General features: G+C 54.2%; 8 protein-coding genes and 1 non-coding gene across 9 annotated transcripts; 4 read left to right on the top strand and 5 right to left on the bottom strand.

The window, feature by feature from the left end:
• Positions 1-241: 241 nt before the first annotated feature.
• Positions 242-1,474, bottom strand: K452DRAFT_227828 (uncharacterized protein; the record flags this gene model as incomplete). The annotated part of the gene is made up of 2 exons (XM_033536921.1): positions 242-1,095; positions 1,249-1,474. The coding sequence occupies 2 exons, from the start codon at positions 1,472-1,474 to the stop codon at positions 242-244; spliced, it is 1,080 nt and encodes a 359-aa protein (XP_033397515.1).
• A 221-nt stretch (positions 1,475-1,695) lies between these two features.
• K452DRAFT_308860 (uncharacterized protein) lies at positions 1,696-2,358 on the top strand (the record flags this gene model as incomplete). Its single annotated transcript, XM_033543200.1, has 3 exons — positions 1,696-1,766; positions 1,828-2,041; positions 2,098-2,358. The coding sequence occupies 3 exons, from the start codon at positions 1,696-1,698 to the stop codon at positions 2,356-2,358; spliced, it is 546 nt and encodes a 181-aa protein (XP_033397514.1).
• Positions 2,359-2,524: 166 nt separating this feature from the next.
• K452DRAFT_287761 (uncharacterized protein) lies at positions 2,525-2,824 on the bottom strand (the record flags this gene model as incomplete). Its single annotated transcript, XM_033540532.1, has 1 exon — positions 2,525-2,824. Exon 1 carries the CDS (start codon positions 2,783-2,785, stop codon positions 2,525-2,527), a length of 261 nt encoding a protein of 86 aa, XP_033397513.1. The 5' UTR covers positions 2,786-2,824.
• A 648-nt stretch (positions 2,825-3,472) lies between these two features.
• K452DRAFT_287758 (uncharacterized protein) lies at positions 3,473-6,299 on the top strand. The gene is made up of 4 exons (XM_033540531.1): positions 3,473-3,680; positions 3,730-4,294; positions 4,356-4,951; positions 5,008-6,299. Exons 1-4 carry the CDS (start codon positions 3,639-3,641, stop codon positions 5,857-5,859), a joined length of 2,055 nt encoding a protein of 684 aa, XP_033397512.1. The 5' UTR covers positions 3,473-3,638; the 3' UTR covers positions 5,860-6,299.
• K452DRAFT_33867 (uncharacterized protein) lies at positions 6,131-7,032 on the bottom strand. Its single transcript, XM_033545288.1, has one exon. The coding sequence runs from the start codon at positions 6,864-6,866 to the stop codon at positions 6,402-6,404; it is 465 nt and encodes a 154-aa protein (XP_033397511.1). The 5' UTR covers positions 6,867-7,032; the 3' UTR covers positions 6,131-6,401.
• On the top strand, positions 6,938-9,057 carry K452DRAFT_271576 (uncharacterized protein). Its single transcript, XM_033539042.1, has 3 exons — positions 6,938-7,444; positions 7,496-7,693; positions 7,743-9,057. The coding sequence occupies exons 1-3, from the start codon at positions 7,199-7,201 to the stop codon at positions 8,874-8,876; spliced, it is 1,578 nt and encodes a 525-aa protein (XP_033397510.1). The 5' UTR covers positions 6,938-7,198; the 3' UTR covers positions 8,877-9,057.
• Positions 9,058-9,176: 119 nt separating this feature from the next.
• On the top strand, positions 9,177-10,571 carry K452DRAFT_271573 (uncharacterized protein). Its single transcript, XM_033539041.1, has 2 exons — positions 9,177-10,479; positions 10,545-10,571. The coding sequence occupies exon 1, from the start codon at positions 9,211-9,213 to the stop codon at positions 10,324-10,326; it is 1,116 nt and encodes a 371-aa protein (XP_033397509.1). The 5' UTR covers positions 9,177-9,210; the 3' UTR covers positions 10,327-10,479; positions 10,545-10,571.
• A 1,347-nt stretch (positions 10,572-11,918) lies between these two features.
• K452DRAFT_t83 lies at positions 11,919-12,019 on the bottom strand. Its single transcript has one exon. It is a non-coding gene; the product is annotated as a tRNA-Ala (tRNA).
• Positions 12,020-14,295: 2,276 nt separating this feature from the next.
• K452DRAFT_287755 (uncharacterized protein) lies at positions 14,296-15,081 on the bottom strand. The gene is made up of 4 exons (XM_033540530.1): positions 14,995-15,081; positions 14,828-14,928; positions 14,618-14,699; positions 14,296-14,535 (listed from the first exon to the last, which is right to left on the bottom strand). The coding sequence occupies exons 1-4, from the start codon at positions 15,049-15,051 to the stop codon at positions 14,455-14,457; spliced, it is 321 nt and encodes a 106-aa protein (XP_033397508.1). The 5' UTR covers positions 15,052-15,081; the 3' UTR covers positions 14,296-14,454.
• Between the last annotated feature and the right edge of the window lie 653 nt (positions 15,082-15,734).

Genomic DNA, 15,734 nt, shown 5'->3' with positions numbered 1-15,734 from the left:
GCTAGGCAGTTTAGAGGCCCGAGGTTCACGCTGTGTGCGTGTGCTGAGGCGTTCGCGGCGCGTCAGGCGCTGCGTTTTAACTTGTAGTTACGAGAAATCCGAGCACGTGGTATGACTTGATTTGATTTGATTCACTGTATACATGCGCGTCCACTGATGTTGGTTTGGAAAGCAGCATGTGGTGCAGTTTGTTCTATTGGCTCATCTCTACTATATCTGGGTTGTAGTACCCGATTCAATTCTACACGTCCCAAACAACGACGCGGCCATCAACGCCGCTGGAGGATATCTTTCCGTCCTGGTAGCCCCTGAGCATGAGAACCGTGTTCTGGTGCGTCGTGTGCAGCTTAGTGTCATCCTTGGTCTTGCCCTTAAGATCCATTTGCTTGAACATGTTGAGGGCGCTCTCCTCCTTGTCGTCAGCAGCGCCGGCGCCAGCCTTGGCCTCAAGCGCGCCAGCGAGGACCCAGCCGCCCTCGTTGCCCTGGAAGCGGTAGGCCGCGCAGTCGTAGCCGGCGGCGATGATCTCGGCCTCCGAGGTCCACACGACCGACATGAAGGGCAGCAGCTGCGTGGTGACGCTGATGACAGCCGCGGGCGGCTGGTCCGGCGCGCTGGGGTAGACAACCGTGATGCTGGAGTCGTGGGCAGCAAACGCAAGGGCGTTGCCAGACGGCGAGAAGGCGCAGCTGTGCACCCAGCCCGCCGTGTTGTTCAGGAACTCGCCACACACGGTGTTGAAGGGCAGGCGCTCGCCCCATGCGCTGGGCTCGGGCTTCTGGTCCACGCCCTTGATGAAGGAGCTGAAGACGCGGGCGTGGCCGTCCGCGGAACCGGCCGCCAAGAGCACGCTGTTGGGGTGCCAGGAGACGGAGGTGATGGTGCTGCGGATCGGCTTCTTCAGGTGCTTCGACACCCACCAGTCGTTCTCCTCTTCGAAGTAGCACACAGCGATGACGCGTGCTCCGCTGCCCACCGCGAACTTGTTCTCGTTCGGCGACCAGCGCACGCACGTCGCGGCGCGGTTGATGCGCAGCAGCACGAGGGTGGGCTTCCAGCCGTTGGCCGTGGGCTCCCACACGTAGGCATTGCGGTCTGTGGCGATGCGTTAGCCTTTGGATATGCGGGCGAGTATCTCGGTGTCGCTATCTCATCACTAGGTAGCGTGGTGGTTGGGCTCGGAGATATGTCAGGGCAGGAGCTCAGCTCCTTAGGAGCAACACCCAGGGGAGTTTGGGGAAGATGTACCCTGGGAGCAAGTGACAATCTTGCCGCTGTTGGGGGCAATGTCGACACCGGTGACGGTCTTGTCGTGGCCGGTCAGCTCATCGCTGAGCTGGAACTTGGAGCCTCCTGCACGGGTGTAGAGCTCGACGTTATTCTCGCGGGCGACGGCCAAGCTCTGGCGGTCGGCAGAGAAGGAGTGGTCGGCGATGGGGTGGTGGAAAAGCTGGTGAACTTCGGAGGGAGCCATTGTAGCAACAGGAGGGGCGAGCACTCGACTATTGCTGGTGGTTGGTGAGTTGCAGGTTGTTGGGTGGAGAGGGGCCGCGGGGAATGACGCGGAGGTTACCTGGGCCGGGCCGTTGTGAGCCTGAAATATAAGGTTTAGCAGAACATCTGCAAGCTCGTCGCGCCAGTTGCCCGCAAACCACAAACACCTCCAGCGCTTTCCAGCTCCCACCCCGATCCACAATGGCGCCTGTTGTCAAGAATGACGGAGCTGTCAAGGCCAACTCTGGCGCGAAGAACCCCCCGAATCAGACGTACGTTGCAATCAGAAGATGCCATGCGTGTCGTCCGGCCAACTAACCTGTCTGGAACCAGCCTCTACGTCTCCAATCTCCCGGACAAGCTCCAGAAACAGGACCTTCGTCGCTCCTTGTACCTTCTTTTCTCGACATATGGCACTGTGCTTGATGTCGTCGCCCTCAAGACCATGAAGATGCGCGGCCAGGCGCACATCGTCTTCAAGGACATCATGCACGCGACCCAGGCCATGCGCTCCCTGCAAGGATTTGACTTCTTTGGCAAGAACATGGTAAGTCCAAAATAAGTCTCAGTCGCAAGGACTCATGGCTGACCCGCGGCGCGCAGGCCATCGACTACGCCAGAGGCAAATCCGTGATCATCAGCAAGCTGGAAGGCACCGGTCCCCCCAGGCCCGGTCAGTTTGCCGCGCAGGAGGCCCTTCCACCGCTGACCACTTCCACCAACGTGCCGCCCCCTGCGCCGGTCCAGAACGGTGATGCTGCGGGCGCGAAAAGGAAGCGCGATGACGAGAGCGATACCGAGGAGAAGCCGATGGAGGAGGACGAAGATGAAGACCAGGAGATGGATGTTTCGGACGAAGACTAAATGCCTTGATCCAAGACCTGTCGGCGCTCTGACATATATGCAGGGCGGGTGGCAGAGATACCACTTGCGATCATCCCACCAAGGTAGTTCACGAGGTCTTTTGTCATTTTCTATACCCAAAAGTCTAATTCAACACAGGCTTGCGAGCCCGGCAGCGACTCTCACGTCAAGGGGAGGGTATATCTATCTGTGAAGCGAGAGCTACTGGCATTTGCAAACCGACGCATCCGCCTATTATCCCAAGCCACAGCTGCAGGTACTGCAGCGGTGTCAGCTCCTGACTGGGCGTGGCTTCCTGCAAGGCCGAGGCTGTGTTGCATGGATGCACAAACAGCGCCGGCATATCTGTCACAGGGTGGTTCTGCTCCATGTGGTCAGGACGGCGCTTTGCTATATCTTCGTGCGATTTTTCCCCACTTACGGTCATGCTTATGCCTCCCATAACTCCTACATTCTCCACTTGGGCTCTGAATTGCGGTGCCACAACCAGCCGTTGCAAGTCATCTATGGACATGTGACTACTGGCAACCATGCCTTGCGGCATCAGGTATAGCACCGGTACACGATAGGTGGGAGAGAGGAGGACACTGTACTCTACACAAGTCGATTGCTCAGTGCGGGGTTCGTGGGGTAGCGCCTCCTGTCAAAATGAGCAATTGCTCGGCCATTTCGAATCCATAGCTGCAACTTGCCTCGTCGCTTTCCTCAGCCAGGTCGCACCATTCATCCGTTTCCGTCTGGGGTGCTGATGGCAGTGAGGTGCATGCGAGGCGTCGCCTTATTTGCAGCCATGCTTGGTCGCCGGCCTGTAAAGGTCATGTGTGAGGGTGAGGCGGCGCAGTGACAGTGTGGGCGTACGCACAGCTGCCGCGAGGGCAACATGGCACCAATCGCGCTGTTCATGGCCGTACCGCTCGAACAGGCGCACTAGGGCATCGCCAGCCACGCGGAAGCGGTCGTCGGACATGAAGGGAAAGTCCATGGTTCATGAATGGATCGATGTGGACCCTGTCCATGTGTCGCGGCGCTCGATGGACGTCACTGGCCGCGCGCGGCGAGTCAGAGCCCTCGAGATCTCGCGCCAAGAATGGTCGACGCCTTCCCGTCCACCTTCACCTGAGACATAACCTTGACATCTACCCACGCGCTATCGCCTAGCCGCTATTACCTTGCTTCCCGCTCGTTGCCTGTCTCCTACCGCATCGTTTCGTGGCAAAGCGCGCCCTCAATCCTCCTCCATCCCGTCGCACGTCCCAATAGGGCAGTCACCACTTCCCACCATGGCTCCACAGCCGGAAAAGAGCCAATTGAAGCGCGCTCTCGTATGCCCAAAGCGTCGTGCTGCTGCTTGTAGCTGCTAATCAGCGACAGCATTCCGCCGGAGAGGAAGTCACCGAGAGCAAAAAGCAGCGCCGCGCCGATGATCAGCAGACGGACCAGGTACACCCCTCGACTCCGCTGAAAACGACCAACGCTGCTTTCCCGTCACCTCTTACCCACAAGGACACCACCACCACAGCCGATAACCTATCCAAGTGTGGCATCCCAACCCCTCCTAGCCAGGGTCAACTCTCGACTACATCTGGTGGCGCAACCGCCAGCTCTCCAGCCCGCAATGGAATCACGTCCCCCCCCGAGGACACCCAGCCGTACTCGCAATTCGTGTATCCCCCAGGCCCTTCGTACGAGGTAGAAGATGAGGAGGGCGAGGGTGTCTGGGGTTATCTAGTACCGGTGGACAATATTTTTGGAGATTCATTGGTGCTGCGCAAGCGGAGTGCCTGCCCTATACCTGGACCCACAGCTCTGCCGAGCGGCAAGCAGAGCGTACCGCGGAAAGGTCTTAAAAACCAAGAGGAGGAGTATGAGAAGAAGAAGCAGCAGGGAGATGCTGTGCCGGCTGGAGGATACTTAATTGGCAGGCATCCAGAGTGCGGTACGTCTAGTTTGCTTACCAGTTCAATCGTGACCGTTCAACCTGACTAAATATTTTAAAGATCGCATCATCCATGCCCCGACAATCTCCAATCGGCATTGCCTTCTCTTTTCTGAGAACAAAGATGGTGAGATTGTGGCCGTCGCTGAGGATCTCTCGGCCAATGGAACATTCATCAACAACTCCGTCATCGGCCGGAACAAACGTCGCGAATTGAAAGAAGGGGATGAGATTTCCATCGTCGACGAGGCCCGTTGTGTGTTCCGCTATCCTCGCGGTGATAAAAGTACGCATGGGTTCAGACACCAGTACACCATACAGGAGCAGCTTGGCAAGGGGCATTTTGCCTCGGTCTATCTCTGCGTTGAGAAAAGCACTGGCATACGGTTTGCTTGCAAGAAATTCGAGAAACGCACCGGAGCTCATGAGCGCTCGAGGGTCGAGGGCTTGCAACAGGAAATTGCTGTTCTCATGGGTGTCAGCCATCCGTCACTACTGTGTCTAAAGGATACTTTCGATGAAGCCGATGGAGTCTACCTTGTCTTGGAACTTGCGCCAGAAGGCGAACTGTTTAACTGGATTGTCATGAAGCAGAAGCTGTCTGAAGCAGAGACTAGGAAAGTGTTCGTGCAGCTATTTCAGGCTGTCAAATATTTGGTAAGAGTTCGCTCACAGTGTTGCACAGCGGCCATTATCTGACAGTTATAAAACAGCATGAACGTAACATCGTCCACCGTGACATCAAGCCAGAGAACATTCTTTTGACAGACAAGGAACTCCACGTCAAGTTGGCGGACTTTGGTCTCGCCAAAATTATCGGAGAGGAGTCTTTCACCACAACCCTCTGTGGAACCCCTAGTTACGTCGCTCCCGAAATTCTTGAATCTGGTAACCACCGCCGCTACACGCGCGCCGTGGATGTCTGGTCGCTAGGTGTTGTCCTTTACATCTGTCTCTGCGGATTCCCGCCTTTTTCGGATGAGCTGTTCTCTCCAGAGAACCCTTACAGTCTTTCGCAGCAGATCAAAATGGGACGCTTCGACTACCCAAGTCCGTATTGGGATTCTGTCGGCGATCCGGCACTGGACCTGATCGATCGGATGTTGACTGTAGACGTCGACAAGCGTGCTACCATCGACGAATGCTTGGAACATCCATGGACGCGCAACGCTGTCAACACCCCACTGATAACTAGCTACGACTCTACAGATGGCTTGACTGGAGCACTGGGAGGCCTGGACTTCTCGAAGCGCAAGCCGCACAGGGAGCGGACGATGTTAAGTGAAATCAACGATGTCAGAGTCAGCCGGATCATTGAACTGCCGCACGAGGTCCCGCCGGTGAAGGTGTACGAGAAGAACCCACGAGCCAATGGAGCCCACGCCGATGGCAAGACTGCCAGCCCCCAGAAAGCCAAAGCTAAGGCAGGCACTCCCAAGGGCAAGAAAGAAGACGTCCCCGCGGAAAACCGAGACCCCGAAGAATTCATTAATATGGGCGGGAAGGGTGATCAGCCACTGTTCGGAAATGACAATAGAAGTATATACCCTGGCGACCCGGCTTGAACGAGCTGACGCCAGAGCACCGATGACGAGACCGATTGGCCAGCTAAGAGTAGTGCCAATTACAATCAGACAAAACCCGGACAGACTGGACTGGGCGGGGGGTAATGGCGAAAATATATGGGTCACGCGTTTTTGCAGTTCTACGGGTCAAAGGGCAAGGAGAAGTGGTTCCTGACGTTCTTGTTTCTACCGTTATTCTTCTATTTCTATTCGCTAACCAGTGTGAGCTTGTACAAGTCGGCGCGCTTTTGGGGGTTTGTCTTCGAATGCCGGGCGCCCCAGGTTTTTCTCAAAAAGCTATGGCGGCAACGCTGTTGCAAATTGGAGATGGTGATCATATTTTTATATCATAAATACTGGTAGGCCCTAAGGCGTAATGGAGTACAAGTGGCTAGCGACTACGGCAAATTCCGTGGAAATAATGGAATGCCATGGCATGTTTAAGATGAGTTTCCAATGTCGACTGAGGCCAGAAACAGGTGAGGTTGATAAGCTTGGGTTATCAGAGCAAAGCACAGGCAATTTTGTGGTGGTACTAGTGACTAAGAAGCATCCAGCTGGCGGAGAGACTTCCGCGCCAGCGGAGAGTTGCGTGGTTCTCCGCGCATGGGGCTGCGTGGCGGAGCCGCGCCAACGCCCAGAGAGGATGGGGTTGGATCAACACCGGATGGCGAAATGCCGCTGCCTGTAAAGTGGTACGAGTCCAGCGCTGTGTAGTCCGCTTGACCGGTGAAAATCCTGACTGACCTCAGCCATTGCTGACTACTGCGATTGTCTAAGAGTAAGAATCGTTGGTCATGCGAAAGATGCTGAGCTGTTTGAGCAGTGACAATAGATGAAAGCAACAAAACCTTTCTCTCTGTAGTAGTAGGTACGCGTACCACCACTGTGGTACCGCCTGACCGGGAGCCGAGGACCCTGAACCCAACTTTTGACCCCACGGAGTTCGGGCTTGCGCAGAGCCGGGCTACAAAAAAGCCGTACGAGTTTATTGCGTAGATAGTCATTAGAATGGTCGTGCTCTCATTCGTCCCACGCCTTAAGAAGACAGCGTCTCCGCAACTGTTGCTACCACAACCACGAAAACACGGTAGCTCCGCACTTGACTGTCCACCATTTCCCTCGGACGGTCTAGCAATTTTAAAATCTTTCTGTCGTCAGGTTGTCGTGGCGTGAGGAACAGGCCGTAACGGCGCCGGGATCTTGCCAGAACTAGCCTCCCCCTTTCACCGCCCAGAGATCTGTACCTAGATCACTATCACTTCAAATAATTCCGTTCCCCTAGGACAACACATCGTCAATTCGACCCGACAATCACCAACCCCCCTCCTCCGCCACCATGGGTCTTCTCGCGACTCTCGCGGGTCCTCTGGCCGACAAGCTTGCCGGTTCCTCGGTCTTCGTCCAGGTCTCCGCAGCCTTGTCCGCCTTCGTCGTCCTCTCCATCGTCGTCAACGTCCTGAAGCAGGTCCTATGCAAGGACACCACCAAGCCTCCGGTGGTCTTCCACTGGATCCCTTTCATTGGCAGCACCGTCACGTATGGCATGGAGCCGTACAAGTTCTTCTTCAGCAACCGTGAAAAGGTAAGACGAATGATGAGCTCGGCGCAAACACCAGGCTAATCGAATATCTAGTATGGCGATGTCTTCACCTTTATCCTGCTGGGCAAGCCGACCACCGTCTGCCTTGGCACTAAGGGTAACGACTTCATCTTGAACGGCAAACTGAAGGATGTCAATGCCGAGGAGATCTACAGCCCTCTCACGACTCCTGTCTTCGGCAAGGGCGTTGTTTACGACTGCCCCAACTCCAAGCTGATGGAGCAGAAGAAGGTACGCGCTACAATGGATAAAATTGAGTACTGTATGCTGACCCTAGCAGTTCGTCAAGTTTGGCCTTACCTCCGAAGCTCTCCGCTCTTACGTCGGGCTCATCACCGCCGAAGTCCAGGACTACGTCAAGCGCACACCTGTCTTTAAGGGCCACTCCGGCACATTCGATGTTCCTAAGACGATGGCCGAGGTCACAATCTTCACTGCTTCTCGTTCTCTTCAGGGCAAGGAGGTCCGCGACAAGTTTGACTCCTCGTTCGCCGATCTTTACCACGACCTCGACATGGGCTTCACTCCGATCAACTTCATGCTTCCCTGGGCTCCTCTTCCGCACAACCGTCGCCGCGATGCCGCGCACAACAAGATGGTCGAGGTCTACTCTGAGATTATCCGCAACAGGAGAGCAGGCAAGGTTCAAAAGGACTCCGAGGATATGGTGTGGAACTTGATGGCTTCTACCTACAAGGACGGCACTCCTCTGCCCGACAGGGAGATTGCCTGCATTATGATTGCCCTTCTCATGGCCGGCCAGCACTCTTCGTCTTCTACCATCTCTTGGATTCTGCTTCGTCTCGCTTCCCGCCCCGACATCGCTGAGGAACTGCTCGAGGAGCAGAAGAACGTTCTGGGCGCCGACCTGCCTCCTCTCCAGTACGAGGACCTGTCGAAGCTGCCCCTGCATGCTCAGGTTGTCAAGGAGACTCTGCGCATTCACGCCCCGATCCACTCCATCATGCGCAAGGTCAAGTCTCCTATGGTCATCGAGTCCAGCAATGGCAAGCAGTACACGATTCCCACCTCTCACACTCTCATGTCTTCTCCCGGTGTCTCCGCCACTTCTAGTGAGCACTTCCCCAACCCCGATCAATGGGAGCCCCACCGCTGGGATGGCGAGGCCCCGGCTGCTTCCAAGGATGACGAGGAGCAAATCGACTATGGCTACGGCTTGGTTTCTAAGGGAACGAACTCTCCCTACCTGCCTTTCGGTGCGGGCCGTCACAGGTGCATTGGCGAGCAGTTTGCCTACTTGCAGCTGCAAACCATTCTGGGCAACATGATCAGGGAGTTCAAGTTCAGGAACGTGGATGGCTCCAAAAAGGTCGTTGACACGGACTTTTCGTCGCTTTTCTCGCAGCCCTTGAGGCCGGCTACCGTCGAGTGGGAGCGCAGGGAAAAGATTTAAATGGTGGGTTTGATCGCTTGATCAATCCAGGTTTGAACGATTGACTATTTCGTTATGAGCTGCATCTGCATAGAAAGCATTGTAGATTGCATAGATGATTGAATGTGTCCGATTTGGACAACACTTAGAAGCTATAATAATAATACCTTGCCTTCTTGGTAATTATATTTTGCGATTGAACATACAACCTTGGGAGCTTGTCGGCACAGACATATGATTGCGTGACGCATGGCAGATGAGCTGCAGATGCCGAGGTCCTGCAGTCGGAGCTCACCACCGAGCTTTACAACATCCACACCTACCACACGCTTCTTGCCAGTCACCACGCGCCGAGATGGCTTCCTCTTACCGATATCCGTTTGCCGCTGCACCAGACATAATTCGCTCGCACCAGAAAGATGCCTACTTTGAGGGTGTCCTGCTGGAGCAGCTCTCAGCCATCCTCCGCAAGCTCTACGGCGCCCGCTTCGCCCACACTTACACGACGGAAGCGCGCACCGTCGCCGACCTCCTATACCTGGGCCTGACGACGTTCATTGGCAACCGGACACTGGGAGAAGAGTACTGCGATATCGTGCAGGTGGAGGACGACACGCTGCGACTACCGACGATCGCGCGCCGGAGCGGCTACATCCTCACGAGCATCCTGGTGCCATACGGATTGAACAAAGTACTGCCGGCGCTACGGCGCCGTGTACGCGCAAAGCTGGAATCGAATCTACGGCGGCGAGCGCGCAAGCAGCAGGCTCCGAGCAAAACACACCGGTTCCAAGCATATCTTCTGACCAACCTGGACACGATCACGTCACCTGCGCCGCTCTACGCCGTGTCGCTCGCGACATTCTACTTCAGCGGGGCGTACTACGAGCTCGGCAAGCGCGCAGCAGGGCTGCGCTACATCTTCACGCGGCGGCCCGACCCGTCGGAGCAGCGCGTGGGGTACGAGGTGCTAGGCGTGCTGCTGGTGCTGCAGCTGGGCGTGCAGGCCTGGCTGCACGTCAACAGCACGGTGCGAGATAGCGGCGCGGGGCACGGACACGCCGTGGTGGCGAATGCGGGCAGCGCCATGGGCGGCTCCGCCATCCTACAGCATGGCGTCGAGGTCAGCCTGAACGCCCAAGACTACGCCAGCAACAACGCGCTGCTGTTCGATACGGCGGCGCCGGCTGTGGGGGATGGTCAGAGCCAGCGCGTCGCTAGGACGACGCATACGCCGTTGACGCGGGGACCGCGCTTCGATCTCCGCGAGGAGGACGCCATGGCGTGGATGCCGGCTGCTCAGCAGCGCAAGTGCACGCTGTGTCTGGAGGAGATGAAGGATCCGAGTGTGACGACTTGTGGTCATGTCTTTTGCTGGTCTTGCATTGTGGACTGGTGTCGTGAGAAGCCGGAATGTCCGCTTTGTCGCCAGATGAGTCTTGTGCAGCACATTTTACCGCTAAGGTGTTGAAATAAGGTCTGAGAAGAGTATGCATTTATGAGATATGAACTGAGTCGAAACATGTAAGATGGCTTCACACTGGGAGGCATACTCATACTTGAAGACGCATTGCCTTAATGTCCAGTTCGAGCCTGTCCGCAAATCATTCAAGATGTATAAGATGTAAGTCACTTGTATTTTGCATACCATCTTTGGGATCTAAACCAGTTACTAACATTACTCCCAAGACCCCGTCCTTGAATAGGTCCGAAATGAAGCCACGCAAATCAACTGTACATTTCTTTGTCAAAAGCTGTCTCTCACATGCCGCACTCATCAATGCTATCTTCCGCATGCTACGCCGTCCAGCAGTCACCGCGGCAAATCACCTCGTCCCCCACCCTTTCTTCCGGACCACTGCACCAGTATCCAATTGTTCACTCCGGCACAGTCCACGCCGCCATGCACATCAAATATAGGCTACAAAGCAGGCCATCCCGCCCGCATCATCTAGAGAGATACCCATCCCGATCATTTCTTCTGTCAAAAGTGTTTTCTGTCTCAGCGAAGGGAAGGTTTGAAACGGCAGCAAAATGTCACCTTGTGGCCATTCAATGTCACCAAAGTTGTCTCTAACCTCTTAGGTCGATTATCGCTATCACAACACAGCATCCCTAACCCAGCTCTTCCTCCCTCCACTCTACTACGCGCCAACGATCCTCCAGCAACGAACGAATATACATACCAGCAGTCATGAACACATCAGCAATCACAGACACACTCACAGGCACACACTCCACCCGCACCAACGCCAAATCAGTACCAAAAACTTTACGTCCACAGCACACGAACAGGAATATATGGAAAGACTTGGCAATCGAAGACAGAGCTACAATTATAGACAGGTGTTCCTCCGCATCAAAGGCACCGAAAAAGCGCAAAGCTTTAGTTTGCGGCCAGCCCAGCATCCACGTTGTAACTACAAAAGCCAGCCATTACCTACGGCACGAGCAGCTATCGAGGACCACGCAGTCGAACTCGAATCTAAGATATGAGCCCCAAGGCTTGGCTTCAAGTCCTCGTATATCCGCCGCTGCCGTAGAATATATCCAGCCGGGACGGTAAGAAGCGCAAAAACATGCCTCCGCTAAAGACCGCTTACCTTGGCCCTGTATATTTGCAGTCACTGAAATAATCAGACTATAATAACTCGCTTGATGCATGAGACACAAATTATCATTGCTAGATGCCGTGATATTTCAAATCTCATTCGCGGGATGAAGAATTGCCAGATTGAGCATATTTCAATATCCCTGTGAGCAAGAAGATGCTGAGACAGTATTTACGATGCAGGAAGCTGGCTCACCATAGTGCTGCTATTATTGCCGGGCGGCGGGCCAGAAAAAAAAGTCTTGGTTCTATGGACAACTTGCCATGCTCAACTCACCATGGTGGCACGGGTGGTTGACGGTCCCGATGCGCACAGACCGCGCGCAACCACACAACTGAAAAAAAGAAAAAAGAAAGAAGAAAGAGGCCAAGTTGCCCGCCCATACATACGACAGCCGAGAAACACGAAAAAAAAAAAAGTAGAATGATCCAGGAATTAAACCTGGCACAGTTGGATTCGCCGGGAATTGAACCCGGGACCACTCCCAGTTAGGACGATCACAAGGTGTGATGATAGTGCTAAGGGAGTATCATACCACTAGACCACAAACCCGATGCCATTGCTGGCTGTTGTTGAAGTGGATTTGGTTTATTTAAAATATATTGTGTAAATATTAGAGATAGTTTACGAAAGTGAGGACTTGTAATATGTATCGCTTGATGGGAAGAGCGCAAGTGAACGATGCGAAAGAAAAGGGGTGGAGAGGGGTCGATCTGACGTAAAAAAAAAAGTTTCAGCGCTAGACTACAGCGGCGGTGAGGGGTATGACAGGAACTGTTTGATAATTATAGATCAATCTTCTTCTGGCTTGTTGGAGAGATAAAGAGCGGGAGGATTTATATACTTTTGAAGTAAATAGAACTGGACAGCTATTTCATCTCGCTTCTTCCGTATTTATCTTGCGGTCTTGTTCGGCTCACTCGCACATGTTTGAAGCGCGTAGCCATAGAAGCATTCACCTCCGTCACAACTAGCGCCAAATGCTGATGGGATTAATATTTAATTAACATTAGGATACGAAACCTGTGATTCAGTCAACCGAAAGATGTTAGTAGAAATATGCGAAGCAATCCATATAGCTTTACTTCGCTTATGACCGAGTTCCCAAACTCCGCGCCAGGCTATATTCGTAACCTCTACACAGCTGGGTAAGAAGTGCTTCGTCACTCCTACAATAAGAACAAAATAGATGGCTACGACGCCTTATGTATGACTTGTCTGGGTGCGCGAGCATATGCACGCAAACACACCCGTACAGACAGCTCGAGCACACATTCATACATTCGGACCACAAGCCAACACTGCACGAAGTATCCAACAACAAACAACCAAACACCCCTCTAAGCTCTTCGATAACCTAAGTCAGCACCATCACCAAAAAGCAGTCATACAGTCACGAAACCGACATCTCCAGCTCCATAGAAAGCTATTTATCCGGACGCAAAAAGTTAGCCTTGGACAATTTACCCACCCTCGCTTGGTGACATAGCGCTGCATTTTATACATGTCTTGTATTTGTCCTCATGTATCTGCGTGACGGGGCCACACCGAAGGCTCGGACGGCTGGTCTTCTGTGTTGGAGGCCAACACTATCACTGATTCTCGGTATCAGGCACCGTCGTCGTCCAGAAGACTATCGTCGATACGTATAAAAGACACCTCGAAAAGCCGGGCGGTGTGCGGAGTCCGGCGTACGCCCCAGCATCCCACAACTGTGCGGAAACCAGCTGCATAGGCAATCCGGCCCCTCTCTTCTGGTATATCAGCACAGTGTGCTGACTGCTGCGGGTCCTTGTGGAACGCATGGCAGTATGGCATGCTATTTCTGTCTGCTTTTATGTATATGGTTAGCGTATTCTATGCCACCCATTTCTCATGTATGTCGAGCTCATCCAACATTCGAACAAGAGTCAGGCAAGTAGGATGTTTGAAGTATTTCAGCACCCCAAGAAGGAATCCCATTTCCAGCCTAGGCACGCGATCCAGTCGTTGTCTGTACGCACTATAAGTGATAGTCCCACGCGATAGAGACCTATAGATAGGTCCAGGCCTGTGTTAGTGAATCTAACGACTCGCTTCTATGTAGATGTGCCAGGTGGGTGCGCTGGATCGACTGTTTTGGTGTAGATAGGCAGTTATGCGGAGAAGGGACTCGAAGGAGTGGCTTGGATGTGTTTAGTGGGTGAGTAAGCCCAGAGAGCGATGTAAGCGTCCGCGGAGATAGATGTTGGGGTTTGGATTGGGGGCTGAGGATGCAGTGGTAAGAGTAGAGATGAAAGGGCAGAGGAGCGGGGCGGGGCGGGGCGAGGGATTTTGATGCAAGCTTGATAGCTATTCAGGAATTGGACTGAACATGGTGACGCCTATGGTGAAGGTGGTGGCTCGTCGGAGGTATGTCGTGGAAGTGTTGGAATCTATCCAATCAATACCGCACTATTAACAGCTTTATGCTGGTTGGTATTGTTAGCTAAAGTAGAAGTGGAGCTGGTTTATTAGTTCGAAAGTCTTGCCAAATGGCGCAAGGAAACATGAGCTATTTTTATGAGTTTCAATAAATGCAAGTCAAAGTATGGACAAGCCAACGCAATTTGGGACAGAAAAGTTGCTTGGACACTGGGCTGGAATGAATTGGTCCTGTATATGCGCCGTCCGAAATCGTATTCGAAATGTTCGTTGTTCTGTAGGTACGGATGCGGAAGTGGGAGTGGATCGTAGTCTGGGGATAACGTTCGTATGATTCGATCGAGTAGAGCCTGTGGTAATTGGTAGAACACGAACGCGGGAAACCGTGGCATTCGAGACCTTTCGAAGCGTGAAATTGGGCAATTGCCGCTTTTGGATTTTCGTGCAATAGAGACTATCATTGAAGACTCCACCCGGGTTGTCGAGTAGTCCCGTCTCGTTCAAAGAACACCATCCATTGACCGCAGCATTTTCATGACCAGAGCCGATTAAGCAAAGCAAGGAAACATTCGAGATTGCTCCGCTTAGTGGCCTGCCCTCCTGGCCTCCGCAATGACGCGGGTCATCTCCTCGACCTTTCTCTTGGCACGGCCGAAGGTACCGAGCTGCAATGCTGTCAGTATCATTCCGATTTGACAACAATCGGTTGGAGTAGGCTGGTGATGCCCAGAGCCATTTCCGACGTACCCTCTTCTTGGCGAGCTTCCTGGCGCGCTTGTCCTTGGAGTTGCGGAGAAGTTCGATGACACGACGCTCGTAGGGGGCGAGACTATAGGACAAGCAAAGTCAGCCAGAGTTCTTCCAATTGCCCGGTGGCTCCTCCAGTATAATGGCCGATTGCATCTTCCTCGTCATGTCGGATTTGTCCACCGCACGTGCTCCGAGGGATCCACATACCCAGAAACCTCCTTCACAACCTCACGAACGAAAGCGGTGCGCTTGCTGAGGTGGCCCTTGGTCCTGGAGATGCGGGTAGCCGGCTGGCGGGGAGTGACTTTCTGTAGGCGGGATTCTGGTTAGCCATGCACGGCGAGCGCGACGACGCAGAGGAGGTCGTGACATACGTGGCCGGCGTTCAGGCCCCTGATGAGGCCAGACCTCTGCTTGACTTCCTTCGGCATGGTTGCTGGTGGTTAGTCGTCGTCGTGGTGTCGCAACTGGAGTTCGCGAAACTGAAAAGTCGCTTGGGTTTGGGCGAGTTGTGGGCTTGGCGCGCAAACGACGGAGCGAGGTTGATCCGGCGCCGGCCCCAGACGCGCCCACCGCCCGAGAGTCAGGCGCCAAGCAAGGCATCCAGGCACACTCAGGCATCCAACGGTACGGTACACGGTAGGTACACCTGGCTCGACAGCCCACCGCTTCCTTGCGACACTGGCTGCAGGAGGCTCAGCGGGCCACGTGAAGCCGCCCGCATCCCTGATCGGCCGTGATATTTTTGTCCAGGCGTTAGTTATTATTGTACAGGCATACCTATCGGTTCAATGCACCCAGCCTCACCGCCAAGAGTGATTGCTCTCGTCTTTTAGCACTGTGATCAGCGTCTGAAGGTTGCACCTTGTTCTCACAGCCTTTCCGCGGCGCGCCGATTGGGTTCACAGGATCTGCCGGCCGGCTGCCGGCGGGTAAGCAAGCCACAAACGCGGCAGCCTTCAGCGGCTGGGGCACGCGACACAACAATGGAACGCAACGACAAATTCTTCTTTTGTTCGTTCTTGCGCCAATATCGCCGGATCGCGGAAGAATGGCCCCCGACGGCAATCGACGGGCATAAGGGCTCCTCCTCCTTGCTCCGATGGGCTCGCTA

This window comes from Aplosporella prunicola (assembly GCF_010093885.1).
Source record: "Aplosporella prunicola CBS 121167 unplaced genomic scaffold K452scaffold_13, whole genome shotgun sequence".
Classification (NCBI taxonomy): Eukaryota; Fungi; Ascomycota; class Dothideomycetes; order Botryosphaeriales; family Aplosporellaceae; genus Aplosporella; species Aplosporella prunicola.
This window is presented reverse-complemented; position numbering and strand designations above follow the sequence as displayed.

What these genes read in the sequence shown, in the direction of transcription:
- K452DRAFT_287758 (XM_033540531.1), top strand. Translation starts at nt 3,639, where the DNA reads ATGGCTCCACAGCCGGAAAAGAGCCAATTGAAGCGCGCTCTC. An exon ending in TGGCAGGCATCCAGAGTGCG is followed by an intron (nt 4,295 to 4,355) that starts GTACGTCTAGTT and finishes AATATTTTAAAG; the next exon opens with ATCGCATCATCCATGCCCCG. An exon ending in TTCAGGCTGTCAAATATTTG is followed by an intron (nt 4,952 to 5,007) that starts GTAAGAGTTCGC and finishes GTTATAAAACAG; the next exon opens with CATGAACGTAACATCGTCCA.
- K452DRAFT_33867 (XM_033545288.1), bottom strand. Translation starts at nt 6,866, where the DNA reads ATGACTATCTACGCAATAAACTCGTACGGCTTTTTTGTAGCCCGGCTC.
- K452DRAFT_271576 (XM_033539042.1), top strand. Translation starts at nt 7,199, where the DNA reads ATGGGTCTTCTCGCGACTCTCGCGGGTCCTCTGGCCGACAAGCTTGCC. An exon ending in TCTTCAGCAACCGTGAAAAG is followed by an intron (nt 7,445 to 7,495) that starts GTAAGACGAATG and finishes TCGAATATCTAG; the next exon opens with TATGGCGATGTCTTCACCTT. An exon ending in AGCTGATGGAGCAGAAGAAG is followed by an intron (nt 7,694 to 7,742) that starts GTACGCGCTACA and finishes TGACCCTAGCAG; the next exon opens with TTCGTCAAGTTTGGCCTTAC.
- K452DRAFT_271573 (XM_033539041.1), top strand. Translation starts at nt 9,211, where the DNA reads ATGGCTTCCTCTTACCGATATCCGTTTGCCGCTGCACCAGACATAATT.
- K452DRAFT_287755 (XM_033540530.1), bottom strand. Translation starts at nt 15,051, where the DNA reads ATGCCGAAGGAAGTCAAGCAGAGGTCTGGCCTCATCAGGGGCCTGAAC. An exon ending in GGGGCCTGAACGCCGGCCAC is followed by an intron (nt 14,929 to 14,994) that starts GTATGTCACGAC and finishes TCCCGCCTACAG; the next exon opens with AAAGTCACTCCCCGCCAGCC. An exon ending in GTTGTGAAGGAGGTTTCTGG is followed by an intron (nt 14,700 to 14,827) that starts GTATGTGGATCC and finishes CTTGTCCTATAG; the next exon opens with TCTCGCCCCCTACGAGCGTC.